This window comes from Marmota marmota, unplaced genomic scaffold (assembly GCF_001458135.2).
Source record: "Marmota marmota marmota unplaced genomic scaffold, marMar, whole genome shotgun sequence".
NCBI lineage: Eukaryota > Metazoa > Chordata > Mammalia > Rodentia > Sciuridae > Marmota > Marmota marmota.
Genome location: NW_025999977.1, coordinates 58654136 through 58675474, shown reverse-complemented (window position 1 = coordinate 58675474; position 21339 = coordinate 58654136). Strand labels below are relative to the sequence as shown.

At 51.5% G+C, this 21339-nt stretch overlaps 1 protein-coding gene across 1 annotated transcript in view; it reads left to right on the top strand.

Moving 5' to 3' along the window:
* The window catches only part of Dcdc2c (doublecortin domain containing 2C), a 54564-nt gene extending 33677 nt beyond the window's left edge, over positions 1-20887 (top strand). The window contains exons 8-11 of the mRNA XM_015479443.2: positions 1384-1481; positions 5388-5453; positions 10157-10198; positions 20663-20887. Coding sequence (XP_015334929.1) covers positions 1384-1481; positions 5388-5453; positions 10157-10198; positions 20663-20887 — 431 coding nt within the window. The remainder of the gene's footprint in view (positions 1-1383; positions 1482-5387; positions 5454-10156; positions 10199-20662) is intronic.
* Positions 20888-21339: the final 452 nt, after the last annotated feature.

Genomic DNA, 21339 nt, shown 5'->3' with positions numbered 1-21339 from the left:
GCCCCGTGGCTGGTTATGGAGGAGACGGGCAGCAGGGGCATCTGCAGCATCTGGACCGTCTTGGAAGCTGACCATCTTGGAAGCTGTCTTTCTGAAAGCCTTCTCCTCGGGCTCTGTCTCCGTCCAGCACAGCCAGGGGTCTTCTGCCCTGATTATTCCCCAGCTTCCTGTGTGTGGGCAGCTTGCATTTCCCTAGATTCCCTCACTCCCTTTTCCTTGCTGGCCTCCCTGTCCCACAGTGAAGGCCCACCATGTGGGCTGGTTGGGCACCCGTGTCAGTGGGATCTGTCTGTCCCCATGGAGAGTGCCAGGGAGGCAGATGGACCTGCTCCAACAAGACCCGAGAGCCTGGCTTGGCCTCGGATCCAGGGCACTGGACCTGCTCCCCTGATATCTCCTCACACATCGAGGACAATGAGGACTTGGTCACTGCATGTGAAGTCTGTTTTTTGCAACATGGATCCCATACAGGGGAAGCCCCGTGGCAGGATTGGCCTTTGGAGCTCAGATTCGAGCTGCGGCCCTTACTGCAGGTGTAACTGTAGGTAAACTGCTCGCCGGGGGTGGGCGTGTCCACTGCAGGGTTGCTGCAAGTGTTAATTACCAGACGAGTGGAAGAGGACCCGAACCCTGGGTGTTTCTTCCCTGCCTTGTTCCCACGCCCCTCCCATGGGAGAGGGCCCTCCAGCTCAAGCCCTGGGGCAGTCACTCTGGGCCAAGGCTGGGAAGGGAGGAGAAGGACAAGAGCAGGCCAGGTGAGGGGGGCCGGGCCAGGGCTTTGACTGAAGGGAGCTTCCCTTCTGGATACTGCACCCACCGGTGGCCGTGCTCACTTTGCGGGTGCTGAAGGCCAGGCCAGGACGTTCCACTTCTGTTCTCATCTGTTGCCTCTGATCAGGGTGAGGGTACATTTTTCAAGAACCTTGGAATTTTAAAAGTGTTTAAGACATCTAATCATAGTGATAATCAGAGCGACTTCTAGCAGTCCGTTAAAGGTGAGTAGCACCTAGCCATTCAAACCCAGATCATGAATACACTTTGGGCTGTATTTCCTGGAAGTATTTCTATGATTTCTTATTTATTTATTTCTAACGGAATCAACTGAACACAGGCTTGGCACATGTTCGTCTTAGCTGACCATGAGCTGGACGGTCTGCCGTAGGGGGTGTGCAGTGTGCCCGAGCCTTCTCAGGCCCAGCACCTTCAGGAGTAGAGACATAGACAGACTCTGCAGAAACGGGGCCCCCTGAGCTGGGCGGCTGGGCTCCTGCCAGCTGGAAGCCCCGGTGCTGTGCTTCGTAGCTGGTCTGGGTTAGGAGATGTCCCATGGCCTCGGTTTCTGCCGGGTTCAGAAAGCCCATCTGTGTCGTCTTCCCTCACAAGGTGATGTGTATAGATCCCAGAAGCCCACCAGGGACACCCAAGGGGCACCGGACATCAAGGAGGACCAGGACGTGCAGGTGGAGGTGCCGGTGGACCAGGTGGGTGGCGGGCCCAGGACGACTCTGTTGTCCACCCCTGGACTGTGCTCTCTGCCTCAGCTTCATCCCTGCCCCCTTTCCCTCAAGTTCTCTTGCTCTAGAATGTTCCATGGTCCCCCCAGTTAGCCACTGCCCAGCCTCAGATCCAGTTTCAGGCATTTTCCTGTCTGTCCCTCCCTAGCACCTGTGTAACTGTGTATTTAACTTGTCACTATTTTGTTATTGTCTCTGCCCCTGCTAAGCTGTGGACTCCTCAAGGGAGGGGACTGGTCTGCTTTGCTGTAGCCCTGTACCTAGCAGGGTCCTGGCCCTTGCAGCGATTTGTGGGATGACTGAACGAGGGAATAAAGGGCAGAATCAGACTGTGAGCATGAGCCCTGGGCTCATCCAGCCTGGGAGGACTCACTTAGGTGGCCCAGGAGGTAATGCACAGGCAGGGGCCTGTGGGGATGGGAGGGCGGCACAGCATGGGGTGAGGGGGCTGTGTTGGGGAGGAGGAGGCCAGGGCACCGGTGAGGGCTGGGCAGAGACCAGAGGCTGGGATCCAGCCCAGCTCACCCTGCGTGCCTGGGCCAGTCTCCCCAGCTCTCAGGCTCCGTCCCTGCTCCTGTGAAGGAGATGGTGCCAGATGGGCCCCCGAGCCCAGGATTTTGTTTTCACTGTCCACCTGAAGGCACTGAAAATGCATTTCCAAATGTCAGCTTTGGAGAAAAGAATTTTATTCATCAAAGATCAATATTAGCATATGAGTCCACTTTTCCCCTCTTAAAGAGCCCAGGGCCACCCCTGCTCTCAGGACCACACAGCATGGAAGTCCAGCAGCCAGGGTGCTCTATTCCTCTTCCTGTGCCAGGGACTCTGACCGCTGCCCTCATTCTACCTCCTGGGAGGCGATCTGCTGCAGCCCGGGCACCAGTTCTGTGCTGTCCACTTCGTGGGCATTTGGAGGGTGTCCCACAAGTCCCTGCTGTTGCCTCACCCACCAGTGACGTGATTCACTCTTTCCCTCGGCATCGCAGAAAATGACCCAAAGATGTGGTTTTCTTTTAAAACCCAACAGTTTAAGAATGTTTTGGCCTCTCGAGCCATCTCTGGTAATGTGGGACGAGGACGTCTTAGGCGGCTGCTTTTTGCCACGTTGCCCTCACTGCTGCCGCATGACTGTGCCCTCTGGGTGTCGGGTCACCGGGCGCGGCTGTGCTAGCCCTGTCAGTGGGCATGTTCATGTTTGGGCATGTTCATGTTTGGGCTTTGGTGATCTTGGCGTCCTTTGAATTTGAGTTGGGGCAGTGGATTCACTTACCCAGAGTAATGAGTGAGAGGAAGAAGCAGGTCCCTGGTGGGCGGGGATGCCCCTGAGGGCTGCTTGGAGCAGGAGCGTCCTGTGGGCTCCGGGAGGCCGGGCGCCAGGCCGTCAGGCTGCAGTGGAGCAGGGGCTTCCAGAAAGAGCTTTCTGCCAGGGAGTGTCCAAGGCAGGCTTGGCTCCATGAACTGAGACTTCCTGGTGGTCAGCACAGGTTCCAGGCCTCAGGGACGTGGAGCCCTTCCCGCCAGGCGTGTGCCCAGCCTGAGGCCCCTGAGGTGAGGTGCTCGGCAGCCGTCTGTGTCTTTCCACGTGTGTGGCCAGCCTAGAGGAGGGGCGTGGGAGGAGCAGAGAGGGCCGTGTGTTGGAGGAACCTTCCTCAGAGCACACGGGGCCTTCTTACTCCCCTGTCTCCCTGCTCCGAGACCTGGTGCCCGAGGGTGGTGCCCAGATGTCCATGAAGTCCGACAGAAGTGGACGCCAGAAGCCCTGGGTGATGAGACCAGTAGAAAGCTGCAGTCAGGTGGAGGGATGCTCAGGCCACCTGGCCCCACCCATGTGCCAGCTGCCTCAGTTTTGGACAAGCTGCTGCATATACGTCCACGCACTCCTGGGAGGTGCCTTTCGAATCCTTCTGGAGAGTTGCAGTGCACGATGGCCTCTTGGTGTTTCAGAGAGACCTCCTGGGAGGAGGAGCGTGGGCTGCTTCCGCTAGCCCTCCATGCTGTGTCCCAGGGACAGATGTGGAAGGAGAGCCCAGTGCTTCCTCCTGCTCCCCTGCTCCTGTGTTCCTTCCCTGTGCTAATGCCTGGCATCCACGAGTTCTGCGGGCAGCCCTGCGGGAGGCTCAGGGGCCCTTGGTGTCAGCGGCCCGCCTGTCCTTTGCCCCACCAGCCTTCCCCGCTGCACCTGTCCTGCTGTGGCTCTAGTTCCATGTGAGACTGTTACCTAGACTTGCCATCCCCGTGACCCTCGCTTCTCAAGGACCTTGCTTATTTGCATTTATGGCCGCTGCTGTGGATCTCTGTCCTGCACTCTGTGGACCTCTGTCCTGTCCACTGTGGGCCTCTGTCCTGCCCTCTGTGGGCCTCTGTCCTGCCCTCTGTGGACCTCTGTCCTGCCCTCTGTGGGCCTCTGTCCTGCCCTCTGTGGACCTCTGTCCTGCCCTCTGTGGGCCTCTGTCCTGCCCTCTGTGGACCTCTGTCCTGCCCTCTGTGGGCCTCTGTCCTGCCCTCTGTGGGCTTCTGTCCTGCCCTGTGGACCTCTGTCCTGCCCTCTGTGGACCTCTGTCCTGCCCTCTGTGGGCCTCTGTTCTGCCCTCTGTGGACCTCTGTCCTGCCCTCTGTGGACCTCTGTCCTGCCCTCTGTGGGCTTCTGTCCTGTCCACTGTGGGCCTCTGTCCTGTCCACTGTGGGCTTCTGTCCTGTCCACTGTGGGCCTCTGTCCTGCCCTCTGTGGGCCTATGTCCTGTCCACTGTGGGCCTCTGTCCTGTCCACTATGGGCCTCTGTCCTGCCCTCTGTGGGCCTGTGTCTTGCCTGCTGTGGATCTCTGTCCTGCCTACTGTGGGCCTCTGTCCTGTCCACTGTGGGCCTCTGTCCTGTCCACTGTGGGCCTCTGTCCTGCCCTCTGTGGGCCTATGTCCTGCCTGCTGTAGATCTCTGTCCTCCATTCTGTAGACCTCTGTCCTGCCTACTGTGGGCCTCTGTCCTGTCCACTGTGGGCCTCTGTCCTGTCCACTGTGGGCCTCTGTCCTGCCCTCTGTGGGCCTGTGTCCTGCCTGCTGTGGATCTCTGTCCTGCATTCTGTAGACCTCTGTCCTGCCCTCTGTGGACCTCTGTCCTGCACTCTGTGGGCCTCTGTCCTGTCCACTGTGGGCCTCTGTCCTGCCCTCTGTGGGCCTCTGTTCTGCCCTCTGTGGACCTCTGTCCTGCCCTCTGTGGGCCTGTGTCCTGCCTGCTGTGATCCTCTGTCCTGCCTGCTGTGGATCTCTGTCCTGCCCGCTGTGGACCTCTGTCCTGTCCACTGTGGACCTCTGTCCTGCCTGCTGTGGCCTGTAGTAGACACACTCATTTTACTGTAGCCTCATCGGTGGGTCTCGACTGAGAGCAGGGGTAGAAGTGCCCCTGTGCCAGTCTTCTCTGTGGCCACAGAATCGTGTGGCTCCCCTGAGTGGACAGAGGTTCCCAGACACTGAGGCAGCTCACTGCCTTCCCAGAAGCCACGGCTCTGGGAACAATTCCAGGCTGTGGGAGGAGCACTGCTACAAGGGTGACCTCTGCTAGGTGGAGAGGGTGTCTCCTGAGCAGCCTCCTGAGGGGTCCTCGGGGGCACACACGGATTAGGAAGGAACCCATGGTCTGCAGGCCAGAGGCGGCTGGAGGGACTAGACATTCCTTTACACAGAGAAAGGATTTCCCTTCTGTCTCCCTAAAGATTTCTCCAGAATTGTGTTAAGCATGTTGTGTTTTGCTGGTGGAGCCAAAGGTGGGAGCAGGCAGAGGCTCCCCTGCTGGCCTGGACCGCTACCCCAGGAGCTCTGCTTAGGAGCCTGGCGGGGGCCAGGCTTGGCCGAATGTGAAATGTGGTGCGTTTCCCCCCCAGGCCCCTGCAGAGGTGGTTAAAGAAGATGAGGAGTCAGAAAGCACCCGTGACTTTGAAGGCATCCAGGTGAGAGGTTCTACTTTGTTCTTAGGCTGGGCCTGAGGTACCTCCTTGGCGTCCAGTACGCTGACATTCAGGGCCCAAGACCACAGGCTGCGTCCCCAAGCCAGATGAGGGCCAGAGGCGAAGCGCTGGGTGCTCCCCAGCAGCCAGGCCGGGGCCAGGCCTCCTATGTGACGGGGACTTCACTGTCTTCTCTAGTCTCCGTCACCTGTCACTGTGCTCGCCGTCACACCTGGCCACTTCCCAGCTCGCTTCCAGGTATTTTTAGGGAGCACATCAGGAGGTGAGGAATCAGGGTCGCGTGGGTGGCTCCGTATGGCTGATGGAGCCGACCCTTGGGGACAGGGGCTGTGCTGGTGGCAGGTGGCAGCAGGGCTCACCCACGCCTGCCGTGCTTTCCTGTCCAGCGGTTTGGAAACACAGTCCACACAAGCAGCAGGTTTCCGAGGCGGAGAACACGACGTGCTGATGGTCTACCTAAAACGTGGGGGGAGGACACGATCCACCGGATGTGCGATGGACAGCCGAGAAGGGGCTGTTTGGTCTCTAGATGCTTTCAGGGTATTTCCCTCTCTTGGACGTTGGGCCTCAGACAGAGGCCCCTGTGTCTGTTCTGATGCTGAGCCCACAGAGCTGAAGACCTGATGGCCTTTGAGCCACATCTCCTGCTCTTAAGCTGGCCCACAGCTCCAGGTGGCTTCCAGGTGGTAAGAGGGCACAGGAGCCACCTGGGGTGCCTGGGACTTCACCCCAGCTGGCAAGGGGGTTTGTGGGGAAGACAGCGGGTCCTCAGGAAGTTGTTCAGGTTTTAAAGAACACCAAAGAAGTGTGGGGTCTGAGCCAGTCAGAGGACACCCCTCCAGCCTTCGCGCCGTCCCGTCTCACGTGATTCTGACATGCAGGCAGTTTTCAGTGGACGGTGGTCCACCTGCCTCTAGGAGGGTGGGGAGCTCCTTCAAATGACGAGCAAAGGTCACATTTCGTTTCTTTGGTGGCAGGGAGTAGGAGCATTCTGAGAGCAGGAACAGCAATAAAGAGATTCCCCCAGAGCCTCAGGAAAGGGGCAGCAAGCCCACCTGCTGGTGCTGGGCAGACAGGAGCGGGCACTGCGGGCCTGTGGACAGCTTGAGTGCGTGTTTGCACAGAATCCTTGGGGCATCTCTGTGGCATAGTCTGCAGTCTCCTGAGTGCCAGGTGTGGCCTTCTGTCTTTCTGATCTGCCGTGGAACCCAGCTAGGGCTCTGGGCATGGCATACACGGTAGGAGCTTGATAGCAGCCGTAGCAGATTCAGTTTCTTAGAGTGAATCAAATGTCTTCCTTGGTGTGAGCAACGCAGCTGGAATAACAGCAGACCCAGTCGGGGAGGTGAGAGGGGTCAGCCCTGTGGGGGTGTGAGTAGGGCGTGACGGGCTGGAGGGGCTCGCTGGTTCCTGCTCCACACATCACCCTCAAGGCAGGCACCAAGGGATGAAAAGCAGCCAGACCCAGTTAGCAAGGGACCCGTCTGGAGAACCTCGACTGAACCAGCCCGGAAGCTCTTTCTTCTCCCTCTGAGCCACGTTGGCTCCCTGTGATTCCCTAGAAGAGACTCTTGTGGTGGGTTCAGCTGTCGGCTCCTTGCTCCCACGTGACAGGCTCACTGCGAGGGTGCTGTGGCTCCAGCGTGTGATGCACCTGGGAGCCTTTTGGTTCCACCAGGCCCACACAGCTGCGTCTTAGCCTCTGGCCTGACCTCAGCAAAACACTGTTGGTGTGGCATTTCCTGGCATGAAACACCTCGTGCGGTTGACAATCTTTGGCCGAAATCCTAGTTTGTGATTTTGAGGGCTTGCCCCCCATGGCCGGGGAAGAGAGCCCCTCAGGTGACCTGGCTGGTGGCCTCAGTGGCCCCTGCCATTCTCAATGATGGTGGGTTCACTTGGCATTTCATCTGCACGTCCACCTGGCAGGTCACTCAGGACTATTTGGTGTTGACCACCTTACCTTTTTAGGTATGTGATTGCAGCCTGGACCACCCCTGAAGTTGGCTGTGAAATCCTTGTGCTGCAGAGACTGTGCCTTGTCATCTGAGGTCCCACAGTATCTTCAACTCAGCAGATGTTTAAGGAAGTCTGTGGATTTGAGTTACCTAAGATTAAGTTGCTTAACTTAAGTAAGCATGCAGGCATACAGCACTAATGACCCAGTAGAGTGGTAAGAGAACAGGTCATCCTGAACATGACTTAAATATATATACAGACACATAACCTAGGATTTGCTCTCTGGCCATTTTAAACGTGCGATTCAGTGACATTAGTTACATTTATGGTGGTGCACAGTCATGGCCATGATCTGCTTTCAGGGCAATTTTGTCCCACCAGACGGACACTCTGTGCCTGCTGAGCACAGGTGCCCTCTCCCTGCTTCTTTGCCCTGTCCTTGTCTGTAAGTGCTGGCAGCCTTGGGGCTTGGGGCTGAAAGTGTGTGCAGTGGAAGTGTCAGAAGCCGGGCCAGCCGGGGAGGTGACATGTGCGCTTATTGGGCCATTATGTAAGTCGGTGGTGAGAAGTGGGTAAAGCAGAATACAAACAGGGCTCTGCTCTGCATGGCACTTCTTCATCCTCAGAATGCTTAACCTCTAATTGCACAGTCTGGATGACCCTGATGACATCTGGCCTGTTAACCACACTTTTCATCTTACAATGGAATTATCGTTAATTAACTAATTTGAAGGCTCTTCTGTGAAATGATAAAGATGAGATGTGTACTTCGTCCTTTTACTGATATCAAATCGTGTTCTCTGCATTCAATGTTAATTACCCTGTACTGTTTGAACCAGGGTGGACTGGAAGTTTCTCAGTTCTTATTGCTTGATTTATTTGGACCCAGTGATTGTACAATGATTTATGTGCAAACAGCACTTTTTCTTACCTATGCTGCTTGCTAAGTTTGTAAAATAAGGTATCAAAAATTTGAAAGCGTCCTTTCTAAAGGACTGTGGATGAGGCGAATGGTGATGCTGAGCAGGTACCCAGGTGTGCGTCTGGGGCTCTCTTGCCCTGGAGATCCCCAGTGTGGCCTGGGGACCAGCTCTGCAGGGAGGCCACAGAGGAGCCTCCAGGCAGGAGTGTCAGGGCCGTGGTGGCTCTGAGTGCCGTCTTGACTCCGAGTTATCAGCTTTCGACAGGCGTGATAGGAACTGCATGGCCAATCTTGTGTGCTCAGTAAGGAGCTTGGGCCCCTTGAGCTCTTGGGGCCCATGAGGTGGCACCCTTCCACACTGACCCCCAGATCATTTTCCTCTCCTCTGTGCAGTTTATTTCTCAGCAATTTACCAGGGTGCCTGGCTCAACAATCTCTCTACACAGTAGGTTACAAACTCAGTCCTTGACTTCCTTTGCTCCTGATTCCTGTGTCATCGGGCTACCCTGGCTTTTGTCAGAGTGACCTGTGTACCCGCTCTGTCACCTCTGATAGATGCAAGGGTCTGGACTTAATTCGTGTTGTTGCCAACTTTAACACAGTTTATGTTCCCTGGCTGATCTTGAACTTGACGGAGAACTGGGAAGACACTAGGTGACCCTCGTCCAGCTCTGGAGGCAGTGAGGGCCCTTTAAAGGCCTCTGGTGCAGAGGCTGGGTGTGGCCAACTGGGCAGAGAGATTCTCGCAGAGGGTTATAAGAGAAGGTGGATATTCCAGTGAGTCTCATCAGGCTGCATTGTACCTAAGAAGTGATCGTCCCAAGGTCATATTTCTCTAGATGAAAACTAAACTTTTCTTTTTGGAAAATATCATAAAGTTAAAAGTTAACCAAGGTGGTTGAAGAGAGTAGCTCAGTGGAAGAGCACTCATCTAGCATGTGTGAAGTCCTGGGTTTCTATTCCCCATACCAAAAAGAAAGTTAATCAAAATAAGGAAGAAAATATTTGCAATGCAAATAAAGTTTTCTTAATTTATAAAAAGCTCACAAATAACTAATATAAAGACAGCCCAATGAACAGAAAGGCAAATGAAGCCAAAACTTACTGGGAAGAATACAAATCTACTAATTCAGATATAACCATCTCATTACTAAATAAAAATGCAAATAATAAACCAAGAGATTCCCCCTTAGAATTAGCTTTACAATGTCCAGTATTAGCAAATGCAGGATGAGGATGTGCACATGGCGGCAGGAGACAGCGGTGCCTATTAGGGTGACATGAACTGATGCAGACTTAGAAACGGCTTTTTGCTCTTTCTATTAAATTAATGTGTGTTTGTCATTTTTCATTATCATCTTAGAATCTGAAAAATCCAAGTAGATCAATCAGCAGCACAGGCAGTGCTCCTCCGTAGGGTAGCTCTATTACCCTATGCTTCCCTGGAGGATGGAACGGAAGACCGTGGAGACAGCAGCAGGTAGACTGAGGAGCCCAAGGCTGGCTGCTCCCAGGTGTTTGTTGAGTGGAATCAAACCAGGATGCAGGGGAGCGGAAGGTACAGCTCAGGCTGAGCAGTAAGGCCATGCATGGAGATCAGGAAGGGTGGTCTCAGGGCACAGGGCAGAGACGAGGGCCAGGGCCAGGGGCCAGGGGCCAGGCTTGAGATGCCACTTCTGCTGCTCTTAGCAGAGACGGAAGTGTTCTGACCCAGAGCCTAGGGGAGAAGGGAGGCCCAGGGCTTGCTTTACAGTATCCTTTTTGCAGATACTTGATCATGATATATATATATTTTTAATAATAGGAAAAAGAAGATGAAAAGATTTTTGAAGATATTAAAAATAAGGTTTGTATCAGTAAATGGTAGTTTTGTGTTTCCCATTCTGAAGGCAGGATAACCGTGGACCCTCAAGGCTTCAGATGCTTTTTAAAAGTACAACTTCCACGCCTGTCACTAGGGTTAAAAAACAAACTCAGGAAAGGAAGCCTCGTGGAGGCATTGCCAATGGTGGATAATCCACTGCAGAGCGAAGAAAACGCAGAGGGTAGCTGCTGGGGCAGCAACCTGGGACCCTCCCTGGCCTGAGCAGTCAGCACCCGGGGTGCTGGCTCGGGCTCCCAGCAGCAGGAACAGCTGCACCTTCAGACTCACCACACTGAGGGATGCAGGTGCCACCTGCTCAGGGTGTGGGCAGAAGTCAGACTCCCAGCCCCCAAGGCTGCAGGCCAGCAGGGTCCCCACCTGGCAGCTGTAGGTCCTCACCTCCAGCTCTGTGTTAGCTCTGTCCTAAGTAAAACAGGCTCCCCTCATCATTGGTTAGGTGACCAAGTGTCATGGTGAATTTTGTCTGGGTGTGGACAATTTCACTGACTTGGACCACAATTCCCTGGGACTCCATGAGGATAGTGGGCCAGGCCCAGGCGCGTGGGAAGGAAGGCATGGGCTCTGACGTTCCCGCCACTAGTGGAAGGGGCCAGCCACCACACACCCGTTGTGTGGCTTTGGGAACACACCTTGAAAGCTCAGAGTCTTTGTTTCCTCCTGTGTAAAGTTCATTTGTTTATTTATCCCACCTCCAGGATTAGAGAGAAAAATCTGCTCAGTGCTTTTATTTTTATTAGCAGAAGAATCCTGACAGTGCTCTGCCGAGGGCCAGGCACAGCGTGTGGTTCCCTGTGTAGGTGCTAATGTGCCAAGAGCGCGTGGAGGAGCCTGGACTCCAGCTTTAGGGCTTCTGTTAGCTGGCCAGGTGTCCTTGTCAAGTCTAACCCTCCACCTTGGCTGAGTCAGTCAACAATTATTTTACAAATTTACAAAATCAGTGAGACAATGGCTTTGAGAGTTCCTGAAAAGCATATCTAGGCTTAAAATGGGGATTGTCTTATTTGAACTTCAGCTATCCTTAAGTTAGGCAATGAGAGCTCACATTCCTCAGCTTGAAATTGGGCACTCGGTCGTTCAGCCCCATGTTAAAATTAGTGTGACCCGTTTTATCCCTGGCATCCTGTCCTCGGAACTCTCAGCCACCACCTACCATGGGCTGGCGAGACGATGACCTCGGTTCACAGGTGTCCCCGTGAGCATAAACAACATCTGGTTTTAACGTCAAATGATGCTTTGGAGAATTTATCACTTGTTTGGCACCCGTGGCTTGTGATCTTTTAAGCAGAAAGTTTTGCCAAACACTTTCCAGAACTCTAGTGAAAGGGGTGCAGCTGGGGACCAGTGCAAAGGGTCTGCAGACAGCTTTCCTGAGCCTCAGTTTCCTCTCTGAAAACCTGGGCTGACGTCCAACTTGTGAGGCTGGTGTGAAAATTAGAAATATTAGTGCAGTGCCTTCTTGGTGGACTGGGTCTGGTATTATCTGTTATTTCCAGTCTAATCCCAATTCCAGCCGAGGTTAAAGTCCTTGAGAGCAGGGGTTAGATTTTACTTTTATTTGTTTCTCTCTGCATCAGGTGCACCCAATAGCTTACTTGCAGGTTTAGAGTTTTCTTCTATATCTCACGTTAGTTTAAAAGTGAGAAAACTTTGTTAAATGGTAGTAGATGTTTATTGTAGAATTGTTAGCAAAAGCATACAGGAAGAAAGGAGAAAGAAAGAAAGCACTGACTTCCTCTTTGAGACTGTTTTCACTTTTGGGTATGGATTGTTTTCCATTTCTCATGTATTTTTATGTGGTGCATTAAAAAGTTGCTGAAATCTATTTTTAAAAATGCTGTGGATCAATATTGAGGAAATCTCCCACATTTAAAACTTTTTTATCAACTTCATTTAAAATGTTAATTTTATTTATTTGGAATCGATGTGAATGACTTTAGTGGAGCTGCCGCTGAACCAGGCACCCAGATCACCAAGAGATTATGGCCATGGGTGTGCCGTCTTTCAGGGCCACCCTGCGCCAGCTGCCTGTGGCACGCCGTTCTCTTTGATCCCAGACCAGGTCCCCCCCCCCTCTTTCTTTTAAACTAAACAAATACTCAATTTGATTTCTCATGGGTTATGTTTTGTGATTATAATGAAAATTAAGAGAGACTTAAGAATAGCAAACAGATGGAATGATTCATCCCATAATAGATTTGAAAGTTTTAAATCGTGGCTCTAGATGTGGAGTTGTTCTGTTTCTGTCCTGTATGTGATAACAACTCTCTACAATGTCACACTATCAAAGAACACCAGGGACCCTGGGCATGCAGTGCTTTTGCATTATGAGGTATGATACAACTCTGTGGACCATGTCTGACACACAGACATCAAGCCAGGTTGCCATGGTGACAAATTTCCAGCTGCAAAGTGTGTAAGAAGATGAAAAGAGAACTGTGAAACCTCCAAAAAGTCTTCAAAATCATGTATCATTTTAGGTGTGCTATTAGTAACAAAGTAGCCAACGTAAGATGCTTATATTGATGCTCATTGTTGGGGGAGCGGTGGTCCTTTCAGAGGTGTTTTGTAAGTTCACGATGATGCTAACGTGGCATATCGGGGCAAAGTCCTTCACATGCATGTTGGAGGCAGCACAAAGCCTGTGGCGCTTCCACTGTGTGAGACTTTTCTGGAAAATAGCAAGCTTTGTCTGCCTCTGAGGCGTTTGCATTTTTAGTGCTTTGTAGAAACGAGTAAAAAATTAACCAAACAGCATGTGGGTAGAATTTATTTTGTTTAAATTTATTCCTTGAGATACTTGTAAAAATTGTATGTGATTGGGTGTCACTGTGCTGATGAGCTCACAATGTCTGTAAATTGAAATGTTTAGGATGCGAGCACAAGTCAGGATCCGCTCTCTGGTCGGATTTGGTGGTAGAGTGTTGAGAACCATTTTGCAGGTTATTTGCCCCAAGCTAGAGTTAACGGGAGATGTGCTCTGTGTGGCAGGGTCTGTGTGGTCTCCACAATGAGGTGTCGATGTGTTTTGGCAAGTTTACGATTTAATTTTCTTGCCAAGGAAGCACGGTTGATAAATAGTGCTGGGCCATTGAGCCGGAGCGGGCAGTGCCCAGGTGAGGAGAGGAGGCAGGTGCATCCTCAGAGGAGGCTGGCCCACTGTGCCAGGTGGGACATTCCACCTGTGACACCACGGGCTCTTTTCTGGCCCGAGTTCCTGATTTCTTTGTGTGTGGGGATGGCCCCCAGGTTTCTCTTGAAGAAACGCCCGTTCCCATGGATGTTTAGGATTGTCTCTGGCCTGGTCCTTCCCTCTCCTTCCAAGGCCGCGTCTCTGCTGCGCATTTCCTCCCAAGGAGAGATCCTGCGGGGAGTCCTTTTTGCGTGCCCTTCCTTCAGCGCCAGTGTGCTGTTCCAACCACGCCGTTTTCCAGATCACCCCAGACTCCCTGTTTCCCAGCGTCTGCCAAGTGCTTTAGCTTTTTTGCCAGGGTCCCATCTCTGTGTCTGGAGTGTCTTCTGCTTGGCGTTCTGACGGCTCAACTATTTCCTAACAAACCCAAGCACACAGGATTAGGATTTAGGGTAAGAGGGATTCATTCTTCACATAGTATTCCATGCTGTTGGAATCTAGGAAATGTCAAGACACAGTTGGACTTTGGATGGAGACATAATGACAAGATTAAGAAAGGAAAGGAACACTGTGGTAGTTTGGGTACAGTCAGTGTGGAACAGCAGTCTGTCACTGGTTAATGTATCTTTAATGTGATTATTTCTTAAAAAGAGTCATCTTGCTCTGCTTTTTAATTCTTGTTATTATGACTCCACCTGAAACCATAGTATGCTTAGAAACTCATTGGGAATTGAAATCTCATCAGACTGATGGAGGGGTTGAAGGAGACAAGGGCTTCCCAGTGACACATCTCAGTCCAGGAGGCTCCCCCGAAGCCGAGCACCGGTGCACCTCGTGCCAGCATCAGACAGCCCAAGACAAGACCCCGTGAAAGCAAGTGAGTAGCTGATACACTACGAGCTGTAAGCCAGTGACAAAACAGTGCAACTTTGCTTATATGGTCAAAGAAGAGCATTAGACCGACTAACGGGAATGATGGTTAAGTGACGTAACTCACCTAACAAGTGCTAAGCTTTCCTTCGCCTGCAGCTGTTGATGGAAACACCCTGTACGCATCTCACTGAAATAAAGGCGAATGTGAGTCCGTAACAGTGACCTAGTCCTGTGGCTTGCTTTATCAGTCAATCAGCACAGGGCTTCGTTAATTACCCTTGCTAGAGATGCCAATAAAGCCAGGGTGCTTTTGATCTAGCTTTGTCTCTGACTCAGGATTTTTGTGACAAAATGAAAACAGCATTAATTCTTTAATTGATTTTTAAAATTCATTGCCTGCCCACTCTCTTTACAATTTTTTCCTCTTTATTATCTTGATACTACCCTATCACCACAGTTAAGTATTTTATTGTTTTCCTAAGAGAGAGGGTCGATATTGTTCAACACTGGAGTCTCAAAAGCTAAGTGTTAGTCATCAATAATGCTAAGTGGGATTATGGTGGATTGAAAATTAAGTAGTGCAATGTTTAGGGAATTACACGGTTCCAGGAAAATGAACGTTGTATTTCTCTATACATAGGCGATCCATTTAGATTCAAGTAAAGGAGAGAGCTTCACCTTCCAGTGGAAAAAGTGCCCCCCTCCAGCACATCTGCAGTGCCTTCCACGTCAGGCTCACTTTTAATAGGACGCGAGGTACTGAGTGGATGGCTCAGAGCAGCCGGGTGGGAAGGAGGGGTGACCGGCTCCAGCCTAGTCTAGAGGCAAGCCAGAGGAAGAGGACTGGAGGGCCAGTTGGCACTGCCTCACCAGGGTGTTCCCACACCTGCTGACTGGGCTGGGACGCGGATTCTCAGTCTCCTTCCTGTCCCAAAGTGCACCCAGGTCCCCCTCCCAGCATCAGGGGTGCCTGATGATCTTGGTGCTCTCCCAGCCCTGCACCTGTTTGAGGCCTGGGGCTCTGCCAGGGGCTCTGCCACCCTCCACCCAGAAGACCCTCTTCCCCTAAGCTGTTGGCTCTGGCAGAGGCAGAAGAGGCGGCAGCCACGATACCTTGCTGCTGGTCTCTCAGCCATGTTCCCGTTTGTCCATCCACCCTGAGGCTGTGAGAGGGACAGGAGGTGAGATGAAGCAGATGCTCTAGTGGGTGTCCAGCTCTTCAGTAGCCTTTATTTGGACATTCATGTTCCATTGGGCAGTCATCCAGGAGAGTATCTGTTACAGAAAAGTGATTTTTTAAAAGCAGAATAAAAGTCTTATCTTCAGGCCATTTTCTGGGATGTAAAACATCAGTGGGATTTTGCTGTGGGAAAACTCTCAATTAGAAGTGTCAGCCTAGGTCCCTCCCATGGGGTGAGAGGAGATCAAGGCAGTTGGTACAGCTCATGCCTGAGCAGCAGGAGTGGGTCCCAGAGAAAAGCAGAAGTGGCTCACCTGAGCTCAGCTTGCTGGTCCCCTCTGAGCCCAGAGCCTGCCCTTGCCCTTGGCTGTCACTGTCCATTCCTGTGATGAGTGGTCATTTTATCACACTTCTGCTGACCTCAGAGTGAAGGGTTTTTGTTAAAATATGACCGTGGGATGCATAACCATTGTAGTCACAAAAGGAAAGCATGTTATTTGTATTTATTTGGTTTCCCACGTGTGTTGCAGAGATGCCATCTGTAATTTTAGAATGTATGACTTGGGTTTCATCAGAGAATATGCTTGGCATGTGTGTTGTTTCTGTAAGGTACCAGACAACCTCGAGTTCACCTTGTGTAACTATGAGATGGTCATAGATAGTTTTGGACACCAAAAGTAATACTTCCTCTTTGCATTTCTGGGAAGGCTTAGTGAGAACTCTTTATTGGTTGCCTGCACTGCTCTCTGCGTAGGGACTCTTAGGGAAATTCATTCCTTTGATGCATAAAATGGACAGTGGTATTTTGGAGGAAAAGAGTGCTTTCTTCCATGAGTGTTTTAGAGGCAAGAAAATCAGAAGCATGGGGAGGGAAGGTGCTGGAAGGTCCAGGGGGGGGAAGGTGCTGGAAGGTCCAGGGGAGGGAAGGTGCTGGAAGGTCCAGGGTGGGGAAGGTGCTGGAAGGTCCAGGGGAGGGAAGGTGCTGGAAGGTCCAGGGGAGGGAAGGTGCTGGAAGGTCCAGGGGGGGGAAGGTGCTGGAAGGTCCAGGGTGGGGAAAGTGCTGGAAGGTCCAGGGGAGGGAAGGTGCTGGAAGGTCCAGGGTGGGGAAAGTGCTGGAAGGTCCAGGGGAGGGAAGGTGCTGGAAGGTCCAGGGGGGGGAAGGTGCTGGAAGGTCCAGGGTGGGGAAAGTGCTGGAAGGTCCAGGGGAGGGAAGGTGCTGGAAGGTCCAGGGGAGGGAAGGTGCTGGAAGGTTCAGGTGCTTGGCCTTGACAGGTGGTGCTCCGTGAGCCAGCAGCTCCTCCCTGAGAGAGACGGGAGGAGAGGCAGTGGGGAGCAGGGCATGCCCAGAGCATCCATCTGCCAGGTGTTGCTTCTCACTGGCTCATCTTCAGGGCTGTCTGCACCCGTGTTTGAAGGCGAGGGATCCTTGGCCCTGCAGAGAAGAGCTGTATAAAGAAAGTTTACATTTTTGCTTGTAAATAGAAATCAGTTTTAAAAGACAGGCTTTTAAAAAAGTTATAATAGATTCTTGATTCAAGAATACATCTGACAAATTGGTAAATATTGCAGGCAGGGATTGCATATGAGCTTCCCCAACAGTAGGTACATTTGGGGCCAGTGAAAAATGTTCCTAAACGTCCCTTATTTCCTTGTGTTCTTGAAGCCTGGTAATTTTCTCTCAACATGATTGTCTTTGTGGGCCACTCAGATGCCCCATGTTCCATGTCACTGGCCACATACCTATCACATACTCTGTGTCACTGCTGGCCACATACCTGTCACACGCTCAGTGTCACTGCTGGCCACGCAATGCCACACACTCCATGCACCTGCAGCTTATGGATGAGCTGGACACATAGGTGGCCGCTTCCTTGCCTGCAGGGCAGTGGACATGTGGGGTCTCTGGGGTCTTACATTTAGAAGCACCCTGGAAAGGGTACCTTCAGTTCTCTCATATAACTAACAGGAAGTGGAGCCATCTCCTGGTTGAGCTCAATGCTGTAATTTTAAAACTTTAGTCACTTTTCTATTATAATAGAAACATTTGTAAGCCAATTCCAGGTCTCCAGGGAGAGTGTCCTCTGTTCTCAGTGCATGCTCAGGTGGAACAGGTCTGGTGCCAGGTTCAGATGCAGTAAGATGCAGCCAGATGTGGAACCCACCGTCTGGACTACCTGTTGCTCTTCCTCAACCAGAGGCTGCGCAGACCGGCAGTGGGTGTGGGGAGGGGGCTGGGCTGTGTAAAAGGGGTTCAGAGCATATTTTAAATGCAGTGCTTTTGTTCTTTTTGGGATGTATGGGAATATGCAATTAAAAATCAAAATCATATTTTAACAATTAAAACAATAAAAAGATCATCTAAGTAGGCAAAGCTGATGATTTTCTTTTCCCCAAAGAAAGGACATAACCCAGTTTAGAGATTTTTCCTGCAAATGGTGAGCTTGGACATTGTAGCTGCATTGCATTTAGGTCTTGGAGGTTTGATGTGCAATCAGAAGACAAGAGCCAGCACCTGACCCCTCCCCTGACCCCTTTTGGGAACTATGTGCAGGGCCATTGACCCCTCCTTGAAACGCATTACTATGTCATTGACATTGGCAGCCTGTGAGATGAATGCCATTGTTCTCTATGTCACATTTTGGTGATTAAACCCTTCAGAGCAATGGTCCTCAGATCCCTATCAGGACTCCTTTATGCTTATGTACACCACTGGGGACCCCAGAGAGATTGTGTTTATGTGATCACATCAGTAGTTACCATATTAGGGATTAAAATTAGGAAATTTAACAAGATTTACTTATTGATTCACTTAAAAATAACTACAATAAGTCAGTTACATGATACTATGAATAACATAGTTTTTGTGAAGAAGGATTCTGTTTTCCAGACAGTAGTATTTTCCCTTTGGTGCAATCTTTGGCCTAACTGAAGGCAGCTGGCTCTCATGTCTCCTCTGCACCAGGTTTTTGCTGTGTGCTACTTTGGTTACAATAGCTGAGGGAATCCAGCGTCCCATGAATCTGTACTTGGAAAAGAGAAGTGTATTTAAATGGCTTCTTCAGACATAACTGTTTATATTCTTTGGTACTACACCAAAACTTGACAAGTGATAGTTTCTTAAAGGTTAGTTGCCATGTGAATTAGAAATCATGTCTGTGAACTTCAATTCTTTGTTAAGTTGAAACCCATTGTTACAGCTTGTACTTGGAGCACATTTTTACCATGTGTGATTTTGCACCATGGTACACCATCAATCATTTGGAAAAAATTGGTTCATGAGTTCTGCAAATGTTAACATATTTAACTATACAACTCTTACAAAGTCACATACATTGCTATTTCTACCAGTACCTTTAGAAAAGGCTCTTAGCTTTGGGAAGCTGTCAAATCATGTGCATGTTTTGTAAATTCTAATTTGTTTTGAATGCTCAAATTTTATTACTGGGTCCAAATGTAGTCAGTTGCTTTCAGTGACATTATAGCTTCATTTTGTTCAAGAAAGGGTCAGTGCAATGGCCAATTGTGAATAATCTAGGTTGTTACTTTGCTGTCAGTAGAATGCTGTTCATGAACCCAGGGTCTGCTGTCTGTGCTATTGAGTGATCGCACGCCTGCATTGTGCTGCTCTGAAGTGTAGCAGAAGTACCTCCTGTGCTTCCTGTTTCCTTACACAGAACAGGAAGCGGGCATGGACTAGACGTTGATGCGTAATAAGAGTATTAATTTTTATTTCTCCGTCAAGTCATCAAATGGCCTTTTAAGTGACACTGACATTTTCCTAAAATTGTGAGTACCTTGGAGTGAGGAATCCAGTGGTGGCCAGAGCAGCCTGGCCCTCCTTTGTCCTCAGCTCCAGCAGGACTTCCCAGTGAGTTTGCTGCATCAGTGCAGATGCCACATTGGGAAAGTGGCCAGCAAGTCACAGATTTATTAAGGACACAGGTGACCTTGCTGACCCCCTGGATGGTCTGCAGACTCCCAGGGATTCCCCCGCCCACCTTTGGAGGGGTGGTGGGTTAGCTGAGGTTGGTGGTGATAGTAATGCCTTCATAGCCTGAGACGGTTCATTTTTAGCAAGAGTCTCAGGTAATTTCTGGGTTAAGTAGGAGTTCCTTGGCACCTGTCCACATGCTGGAGCAACAGGTCCTGATCAGAGTTACTGCAGAGAGAGGCAAAGGGCTGGGCTGTGTGCCCTGTCCCAAGCCTTGGATTTCTCTCATGTCCACTGTGTGGGTGATAGGATCCCACGGGGCTGTTGTGGAGAGTGAAGGAGATGACTCATGAATAGAGCTTGGCATCAGGCAGAACTTGATGATCATCAGCTATTATTATTTGATGGAAATTAAAATATTAGATGTTTAAGAATTAGAAAATATGAAGAAAAGATCTCTAAAACTGTACTACGGCAGTGGCAGTGGAAAGCCAGCAGCTGTGTTTGTGTGCTTAGGGTGTAAAGGGTAGAGTCCCTGGAAAGCTGCAGGCTGCTTCTCCTCAGTCTTGGCCTGGGTGGCTCCTGGTCCAGTGGGAGCTGGTTGGAGCTTACAGGCTCCCTGTTCCTTTGTCATTTGGCTGCTGCTGGGGGCTCTCTCCCTCCTCCTGAGGCTGTGCTGCATCCCTCCCTCTTTTGTGTGTCTGCCTCCTTCAGAGCTTCTGGGTCACCAGGACCCTGGAGGTACTGCTGCAGGGTCCACTGCTCCCTGTCACCCTCTGGGCTCCTAGGACACTGGCCTAGCCTTCAGTCAGGATGTAGCACTCACAGACCTCCCTGGAAGGGCCTGCATGAGGGACTGGGTTTTCCTATCTGCATCCCTGAACGTCTTGCTCTTCATGTCTTGGTGTGTATAGTCTTTGCAGTCAAGTCCAAAGGAAGATTGTTTCTCCTTCAGCATCAGGTTCTGCACATGGAGGCAGTGTGGTCCTGCAGATGGGAGGCAGTGTTCCTGCAGACAGAGGTAGTGTGGTCGTGCAGACGGAGGCAGTGCAGATGGAGGCAGTGTGGTCCTGCAGATGGAGGCAGTGTGGTACTGCAGACGGAGGCGGTGTGGTCCTGCGTCATGAAGTCACGCTTGGTCTTCCTCAAGCCCTTGACTTGCTCAGGTGCTTCTTTGCATCTTTAGAGGGATGCGGCTGTACCTAGCTCTGAGTCTTACATGCCAGGACAGACACTTCCTGCCTGTGCCCAGGCCGACTGCAATCTCCCACCCCTTCACCTCTCTTTAGCCAACCCCCATGTCTCTGGAAGCCGATGAAGGTGGTGTTCACTGGCTGCTCCAGGATGAAAACCAGGCACTGCACCTGTAAATGCACCACTCCAGACGTGGAGTGCGACCCGGGCTCCGAGTGCCAGTCAGGCTGCGTCTTCATGCCCCAGAGGAAGAGGCCTCCCTGTCTGTGCCTGCTCAGGCTGCTGCAGCAGAACACCGCGGATGGGGTAGCTCCTCAGCAGCAGGCCTGCTCCCAGGTCTGAAGGCTGGGAAGTCTGCGGTCAAGGCTCTGGCAGAGGTGGTGTCTGGTGAGGGTGTCCTGGCAGATAAACGGCACCTTCACACTGGCACGAAGGAGGGGCCTGGGAGCTCTTGGGGTCCCCTTTGTTTGGTCCCAACAGAGAGCTCTACCCTTGTGACCTAGTCACCTCCTAAAATCATCATCTTGAGGGAGAGGCTCCAACATGACTTTTGGGGACACGACATTCAGACGAGAGCACTGATTACCTTCCCCATCCTTCTCTACCGCGTCTCTGCTCCTCTGCCTGCCTGCACCGCTGCTGTCACTGTTAATCCTCTCCTGGAGCTGTCCTCCTCTCCAGTGAGTGGAAAGGAACTGAAAGGTCCTTCCCACACCTCTGACCTCACTTCCACTCTTAGCAACCTAGAGTAGTCACTGCTCCATGGAAGGTTCGCTGCGGCCGCTGTTCACGTC